The sequence below is a fragment of the Pinus tabuliformis genome, chromosome 7, assembly GCF_031772625.1.
Source record: "Pinus tabuliformis cultivar Carrire ecotype Pingquan chromosome 7, CPIR1, whole genome shotgun sequence".
NCBI lineage: Eukaryota > Viridiplantae > Streptophyta > Pinopsida > Pinales > Pinaceae > Pinus > Pinus tabuliformis.
Window position 1 is genome coordinate 554,858,926 of NC_142293.1, and position 9,191 is coordinate 554,868,116.

Here is a 9,191-nt window from a genome sequence, read left to right on the forward strand (position 1 = left end):
CTCTGATACAAGACCCTTGATATTCCCTTCCCACTCATTCTCTAATAGATGACTTCGCTAATATTACGATATCCATAAAACCCCCGAACCCAATACGATATTTAAATCCAATTTTAAAATATATTGTGTCCTTTCATAAATCGCAACTTTGGTTGGGGCATATGTTTAAAGGTTTTGATATCCCGGATCCGAATGAAATTAAATCCACATAATAAAACTATCGGGTTCGTTCTTCATTACACATTGGCGTATCAACAATGTTACATCCCGTACTCAAATCTTCCAATCACCGATTTCTCATAAAATCCAAAGCTGGTCCCACTAATGAGCCATGTCATCTATCACATTCTCGCTATCACAAGAATAATATTGGTGGTTACTTTTTATTAACAACTTTGATATCCTGATATGATTATTCTCTGATATCACAATCACTCCATCATAGTTTCCCATTGCATATGCTCATATCGCAACTTTGCTATCGCAAAACTCAAATGACGCCTTATCTTAAGATCCTCCATTGCGATACAATCCAATATATGCCTCTTTTCCATTGTCTTTTAACTATTATATAATACTCAATCACATATTGGCAAAGGTGAATCTTGCACCCTGAAAGTCATGCATGGAAAAGAAACTTGCGATGTGCAACATCCGACGAGGCACTACCTGTATAAAAGAATTTAAGGCACTCCTGGGCAACCATTATGGTAATATAGAAATTGATAAGAAATTTAGAACATGGTTAAATAATTTTCAATTTCTCTTATATTTGACTTTTGATATATCACTCTATATTTAATATACGAAATTCAAGACCTCCGTATCTACACCTATGTATTTCATTATCTTGGATTTGGTCTTAATTTTGAACAATTTATGAAAGCCATAGAGTTGATATGAAACTTGTAATATTATGAGAACAATCCTCAATGCAATTCATAAAGAAGCATCCTTTCATCTCAATGCAAATCTGGTTTTCAAACCTTCGTAAATCTCTAATTTCATCACACACCTATTCGTAGACATAGCCATCAAATTTACAAAGAAACATTGTAATAAATTGATCCCAATAGTGAATTGAGGCAACTGGAAGCGATTGACACCAGCTTATGGCTTTTGCCAAAAATGTAAGAGTAAAAATCCTGCATAAAATGCCTTCATCAATATCATGAAAAGTAGGATTTGAAATTTTTTGAATGAATTGTAAAGCATTATTAAATGCAGAAGTATTCATCTTACCATTAAAATTTACCTGAGGCAAGAGTCTTGCCACTTCTAGTGGAGTATTGGCAGATGCACGTCCAAAAATACAACTCCAAATTAGAAGTTTAAGAGGAGCCACTGTAATAAAAATAAAATGTTAGAATACAAAGGCTCCAATAGACAACAAGTTTCAGGCCCTCCTTCTAGCGCCAAAAATGTTGAAGGCTCAAAATTGTCTGCCTACAACACTATAAGGGAGACCACCTGGTCCGGACCTTAAAGCAGCTCCTTCTCCGTTTGGAATAGTGCTTCCAACTGGTTTAACTAGGTCCAGTTACCTTTTCCCTATTGCTATTGGTTTAAGATGTATCTTTATTTACCAATAGGCAGGGACATTAGATTGATTCTTCTTGTTGATCAAGCAAGAGAATCACTGTTAAGCTGCTTTAACGACATATGTAAACCACTCCAAAGTTTTGCCTCTTAAAAAGAGGACTTATTGAATGCAAAAGGTATCATAGCACATGCAACATCTAATCTAAGATTTAATTAATCTAACCTATCTCGATTGAAGGAAACATAATTTTTTCTCTCAATCGAGAGCCAATTAACTTAACAGGGAAAATAAGCTTTAAAGAATTGGAATTAATATGGAGGAATTAGATCAAGGAGATAGCTCGCAAGATCATATTCCTCATTAACATAAATACTAACAATTAAACACTTAGTAAATAGTTACATAAGAGCTTATTGAAAATATATCCAATTCCTTATTTGACATATGCATAAGATCTACAAAGATTCATGATGAATTACTGAATTAGTTCAAATAAGACATCATGTATGCAAACAAACAATTATTATCCTAAATTGTAAAATAACTTGCCGATATAAGATTATAACTATTGTTCCTATGTATATTTTAGTTTTCAAATTACATTTAAGATCAAGTCTATAGAATAGTCTAATCAGACTTTTAAATGAATTAAGAATTAAAACTCAACAATAGTGCATGAAGCCAACAATTAATTCATACATCTGTAAATGTAAATTGAAAAATTGAGAAAGAATTTGCATCCATGAATTCAACAAACAGTAGTGTTATATGAAAATCAGTGAAACAAATCTTTATTAATAAAAGAAAATCAAATTACAAATCTTCACAATATGGTAGTAGTGCACAATCTTATGGGCCTGCAATCGATCTCTACTTGCATAAATGACCTCCTCCTTACAGCAGTAGTACATAATAAAAAAGAGTTTCTCCACAAACAGATGAAAACATTGCAATATAGAACCTTCTTCCCCTAGGATTCCTCTTACCTACAGCTCTAAAATCCTCATTACAATAATGCTTTTAGGAATTCCAAAGTTGTAGAAGAGAGAAGCCTCTAATACATTCTACAATCTATTATTTATAATATTTACGAAAAGAATTCTCAATAGGAAAGTTTGTTGAAGAATAAATCTGCTCCATCAATTTTCATTGGCCCAAAATCCTATTCTTTTCGTGTTGGAGCATTCTCATTAATTGAGATCTTTTTCCCTTAATCTCTTCCACTGTTTCCCTACAAAAACCAATAAAAAAAGAAATTAAAATGCAGACATAAAATCAAAATACCAAATCTGGAATTAAAACATATCTAATCCAATTTAATTAAATAAATAATTTAAAAAGAAACCAGAGCTTTCTATTGATGTCTGCGAGGATTTAATTGGTTAGGGATAACATAGACTAATGGATCTGCACTTAGAAGAAGTTGTGAACAAATGAGAATGCAAAAAATAAAACTCAGAAAATTGATTTTATTAAAAAATTCGGAGCTTGATCTTCTGCTTAGTTTTAGACCCATTAAATGATCAAATCTGCTTTTAAAACTACTTCATAAATAATTTCCATGATCTTATCTATCCAACATGCTATCCTAGGCCTCATTTGGCCAAGTAAAACTCAATTTAGGAGCTTCTAAAGTTGGGGACTTTAAACTGTTAGAATTCTAGAAATTTTGTTGCCTAGGCTAAAAATTAAAAATTTTAGAAATTTTTAATTACAATCTGATCCTAAATTAAATTACAACTACTAATTAATTAATCCTAACTAATTGTTATTAAAAACTATTTAATAAAAAATTAATTAAAACCAAATTTAATTAATAATAAAAAATTATTAATTAATAAAAATATTATTATATCATATTAATATTATTATATTAAAATTATTATAATTACATTATGATTATAATATTAATATACTATTTATTATATTAAAAAATACACAAACCAACCATGATACATAACCTTTAGTATTAGTGTGAATGGTAATAAGATAATATGAGTGCTTACGCAGGGAGAATGACGGGAGGGTGAGGTGAGGAGGAATAAGGAGGATGAGTGGAAAGTGAGGTGGAGGGAGGATGAGGTAAGGTGAGGTCACGGTGTTGGGAGGTATAAGGAGTTTAACTAAAAATTTTGTGTTAAATAAAAATAACGTAGTGCATAAATTTTAAATAGTACATTGCACAATTTTAAAGGAGTACATGAAATCTTTTGTGATATGCGATGTAAAATCATTTGTGATATGCGATATGTTATATGTATTGTATTTTTTATTTTTTTTAATTTTAAGATTTTGAAAGGGAGAATCTCATAAGAAGAAGTGACATTTATGTGGAATTAACAATTTTATAAATTAATTATAATCACTTTATAATTTTGAGATTTTGGATTTGACAATTTGTTTTAAAATAATAAATTGGAGTAAATTATCAAGATCTCAGAATGCGTTGTTCAACTGTTATATAATTTCGATGGGTCATTTTGTAGGATCGTTAGTGAAAAATGAAAAGATTAGTAAAAGTTAACTAAGAGTTAATATTTACAATGGGAAATTATTTTAATTGCAAAAAGTTAAATGTAGTTATAGTCTAACCAATTATAGTTATTTTCCTTGGTCAAAAGTAGTAGTTTCTTTCTACCTGTTGGAATGATCGGTCTCTCTATTTAACAGTTAAATGTAGTTATAGTCCAGTCAATTATAGTTGTTTTCTTTGGTCAAAAGTAGTCGTTTCTTTCTCACTGTTGGAATGATTGGTCTTTCTAGTTAACTTGTTGTCATGACCTGGTTCTTCATCTTGTCCTAATGATCAACTACACTTGTTGGTTCGAAACACATCGACATGTGAATTTTGATGTGATTATCGCCAAAAACATGTCTCAAAAACTTGAAATATTATATATTTTATACATTTTTAACCTTGGTGACAAAAAAGATCAAACTTTAAAAGAGTGCCATTTACAAACTGGTTGACCAAATGAGACAAAACAAGTATTACTAAAATTCAAATTGAATGAGAAAATCAAAATAAAAATCCAACGAAAAAGAGAAAATATAAAATTTTTAAGATTATTAACTTAATGAAAATCATAAAAAAATATTTAACCAAAAATTAATATAAAAAACCCCGTTATTTAAAGTAATAAAAGTGTTTCCATATAACAAAGTAAAACTTACTACATAATCTATAATAATAAAATCTTTTGTATAATCTGATATAATCCTACTCAAACTAACAAATTCTCAATTTAAGAGACATCTTTTATAACTAAAATCAAATGTAAAAATGTTAAACCCTCTCCCCCACTATATATATGGTCTAGTTATAACCATAACTAAATAATGGTTATAGGGTAACATAATGATTCATAATTAATGGAATACATATATGCTAGAGCTTATCGCTCATGATACTAGCATATCACGAAACGAAAGTAGGTTTTTTTTTGGAAAAAGTTTCTCCATTATAAATGTGATTATATATTTGATGTAATGATATGTTTTTGATATTTTTATGTAAGAATATGATGTAATTATATATATATCTATATATATAATTTTTGATTTAGAAATTTTTTTCCATGTAATAATATGTTTTTGATATTTTTATGTAATAATATAATGTATATATTTTATGTAATGATATGTTTCTGATATACATAAAAATATGATGTATATATATTATATATATATATAAACTTTTAATTTAGAAATTCTTTTCCATGTAATGATATGTTTTTGATATTTTTATGTAATAATATAATGCATATATTTTATGTAATGATATGTGTCTGATATTTTTTATTATTATAATAATTATAATTAAAAAATTAAAGAAAAAATAAATTAATTTATATATATTAAATAAAATTAATAATTAAAAATGTTTTTTGTTTTGTTGTTAATTTAAATATTATATATATGTATGAAATACAAAAGCTAGTGTATACACTTTTATAATATATACATTTTTGCTCTCACTTCACGTGGGCAGACCACCTAAACTTCTCACCAACTACAAATATTCATATGCTTACTTGCCAGTCAAATTTGTTGTCGTTATTGTGAGAATAAATTACCGACCGACACCTTAAATCAAGTCTGACTCTCCATAATAACCCTCGGGACTCGGCACTAAATGTTTACGTTCCACGACAATTCAATAAAATATGAAATCAAATATCAGATTTATGTTGTTAAACGTGTTTCCGTATCACCATCTGAAAGGTGATGGAAAACAATTATCAGATTTATGTTGTTAAACGTGATTCTCTATCACCATTTGAAAGGTTACGAAGCAGCTTGCCCACCAACTGCTGGCAGAAAATGCAACTTTGCTGCAGGAAAGTCGGTGAAGATGTAATCACTCAGTAATTCACCCAAGCCGGGCTTTAAAAACTAGTCATGGCGTTCTCTTAACACCACGTTCATTTTTCTCGAAATATCCCTTGTTTCTTTCTTTGTTGTTCTCGGGTATCAGAGATCTTTGATACTAGACTGAAGTAAGAGACCAGCAGATGAGAAAAATGAAAGCCGAATACGTCATGGCCATGTTTTTCCTTGGTATCATATCATCTGTTGGTGCCCATGTGAGGGATCTGCCGACACCAGTGGAGGGGCTTTCATGGACATTTTACAATGACAGCTGTCCCAACTTGGAATCCATAGTGAAAACCGCTCTTGAGCAGGTGCTGGAACAAGATATCGCTCAAGCACCAGGGTTGCTCAGACTCCTTTTCCACGACTGCTTTGTGCAGGTAATGGTCTCCATTTATTTGTTCTCATTTTGTAAAGATATTCATATCACTAGTACTTTCTCATATTTATATTTTCTGTTACTATTTCTGAAGTTGTGGTGTGGTAGTTTGGTCCTCAGAAGTTTTGAGGTGCATTCTAGAGCAAGGCTATATTACTGACTCTTTCTTGATTCATGACCATAACAAAAAGAGTATGTTTATGTATTAAAAGATATATATTTTCTGCTACTGAACTTTTGTCAGGGTTGCGACGCATCAATCTTGCTGACTGGAACTTCCAGTGACCCAAGCGAGCAGGAAGCTCTTCCAAACCTCACACTCAGACCCGAGGCTTTCGAGATCATCAACATCATCAAAGAAGCAGTAGAGGCCAAATGCAGTGGTGTAGTTTCTTGCGCTGACATCCTTGCTTTAGCTGCTTCCTACGCAGTATATATGGTGCGTATAATTTGAACTCAACTCCATTAGACCCCGGTTTTTCTCACACACTGTTGGCACTTCCCTCACGTTTTTTGGGATGATGTTCAGTAGAAAGGGAGATTGAGTGGAGTACTTAACAAGGCCATGACCCTGGGGGATCAACCTCAAGATCATGACCTCTGACCGAGTGAGGTACTCTTATTCATGGCATCTGACCGAGTGAGGCACTCTTATAGCTAATTGGATACAAGAAGCCACGTGTTTCTAGTTGCACCCAAAGAAGTTTAGTGTTTTTATAGCTATTCGCATTCGAAAAATTTAAGTATTTCTGGTACCCAAGGAAGTTTAATGCTCTTACAGTGACTTCGTTCAAAGAATATAGGTGCTTTTACAGCCATTACAAAACCAAGTACTCTTACAACTCGAAGTGGAATAGAACTATATATCACAGCTATATCAAGTTTTATTTTAACTGACATAGTCTTTTCTAAGCGGGAAAGGTTTGCACTTAGTTTTTATTTTGTATGTGTTTTTCATATATTTCATAGATGTATCCTCTGAGCACATACTGGAGTTGAAGAATTAAAAAAAGTGGAGTTAAAGTTAAAGAAAGTGGGGTTCAAGGATGAAAGAAATTAGAGTACAACTATGATTTTCAATAAATATCTTTTTTTAAATTTATGTTTAAATTAAATATCTTACTTCAAAAATCTTTTTCTATTTTGCATATTATGTGTAACGACTATTTAACCTTGTAAATGAAAATAGTTTTTGCCATGCTTCTTTGTTTCAAAATAGTGAAGAGATTTCAACTAAACCATGGGTGCCTTTTTCCCTACCAAAAACAGGCCGGAGGACCGGAGTTTCTAGTACCATTGGGTCGCAGGGACAGCTTAACATTTGCTAATCAAACAGTGACTGTGGACAATCTGCCAAGTCCAACTTCAAATGTGACTGTATTGATGACCGTCTTCACTGAAAAGGGTTTTGATAATTTCACGGAGCTCGTGGCGCTCTCAGGTCAGTTTTCAATGGTAAAGTTAATGTTTTAAGCCCAATAATAATTTTAAAACAATCTTTCATTCCATTTTACCTTGAGCTGAAGTAGATTGAAGATTCTTGAAATATTCTGGGATTTTGATTCTATGTCAAATAATGGATCTCACCTATGTTCTTAAGATTTCAAAATATTCTGGAAATTCACCACCCATATTTTAAGCCAAAATATTTCAGAAATCCGCAATCCACTTAAAAATGTCGCCCCTATTCCCATGTTAATGCTTTATTGATTTTTATGGCTATATGGACATTCAGGCGGGCACTCCTTTGGTATCAGTCACTGCGCATCGTTCGTGGACAGGCTTTATCCAACGCAGGATCCCACCCTCGACGCCGCCTTTGCAGAGCAACTTGAGGAGACATGCCCTACAAACGCTACCGTGAACACAACGGTCTTAGATATACGCACTCCAGACCTATTTGACAAAAAGTATTACATGGATCTGCGGAACGGAGAAGGACTGCTAACCTCCGATCAGGATCTCTACAGCGATTCACGCACACGACACATCGTCAACAACTTTGCGCAAAACCAGTCCTCCTTCTTTCACCATTTTGCTCTGAGTATGGTTAAGATGGTTCAGCTCGATGTCCTCACTGGAAGCCAAGGAGAGATTCGTAAAAACTGCGCAGTTCGTAATACTAATACGTCCTCCACATACTTCATCGTAGATCCTGCAGTGAGGTCTTCGTCCTCATCTTCTTAATTGTCTATGATTATGTGATAATTAGCGATCGAATCCTTTCCTGTAATAGAAATTTAATAAAATTATACAGAAATAGTCTAGCAATATCTATTGTAATTTGACTCATTTGTCGTTGTTGGTGGTTTGTCCAGCGTCCTGCAATATCTATTGTAATTTGACTCATTTGTCGTTGTTGGTGGTTTGTCCAGCGTCCTGCATATAGCCATAGTCGATGTATTATACATTTTGAAGATTAAGATATTTCCGATATTTCTATACATTCAATTCGTTAATGGCGAACGTGACAGAAGCCAGATTAATTAATGCCTGACATGTTTGTGAAAAGGTGGTCAAATCTGATCCATCCAAATATAAGCGTAGTACTAAATGATTCCACCTCATGGCTTTTTCCATGCTTTTTTCGTCCGATCATACCATAAAGTCAGTGAGAAATTGTGCTGAAGTCAAAAGATTTCCAAGATGCGGAGTATATTTATACATATATTATTTTAATAAATTTTGCTGTAAAAAGTACTTAAGAAAGCCTTTCTAGTACACCATACAGAGATTCTGATGGATTGAACATGAAGTTATCATCTGGGGTCACGGTTCCTCGGAGAAGCAACCTGTCATACCGTTACTTGATCGTGATTTGCAGAGCCAGCCTGCTCCACTTCAGGGTTCTTAATGAACGCTTGAATATGGACGCATCATTTTTCACATAAAATA

General features: G+C 32.5%; 1 protein-coding gene across 1 annotated transcript; it reads left to right on the plus strand.

Moving 5' to 3' along the window:
• The first annotated feature begins 5,838 nt into the window (after positions 1-5,838).
• LOC149248575 (peroxidase 12-like) lies at positions 5,839-8,588 on the plus strand. Its single transcript, XM_089456079.1, has 4 exons — positions 5,839-6,297; positions 6,541-6,735; positions 7,566-7,737; positions 8,032-8,588. Exons 1-4 carry the CDS (start codon positions 6,058-6,060, stop codon positions 8,481-8,483), a joined length of 1,059 nt encoding a protein of 352 aa, XP_089312205.1. The 5' UTR covers positions 5,839-6,057; the 3' UTR covers positions 8,484-8,588.
• Positions 8,589-9,191: the final 603 nt, after the last annotated feature.

Bases quoted from the DNA above. Each gene is read 5' to 3' on its own strand.
- LOC149248575 (XM_089456079.1), top strand. From the start codon at position 6,058: ATGAGAAAAATGAAAGCCGAATACGTCATGGCCATGTTTTTCCTTGGT. The intron at 6,298-6,540 runs GTAATGGTCTCC...AACTTTTGTCAG, and splicing joins TCCACGACTGCTTTGTGCAG to GGTTGCGACGCATCAATCTT. The intron at 6,736-7,565 runs GTGCGTATAATT...TACCAAAAACAG, and splicing joins CTTCCTACGCAGTATATATG to GCCGGAGGACCGGAGTTTCT.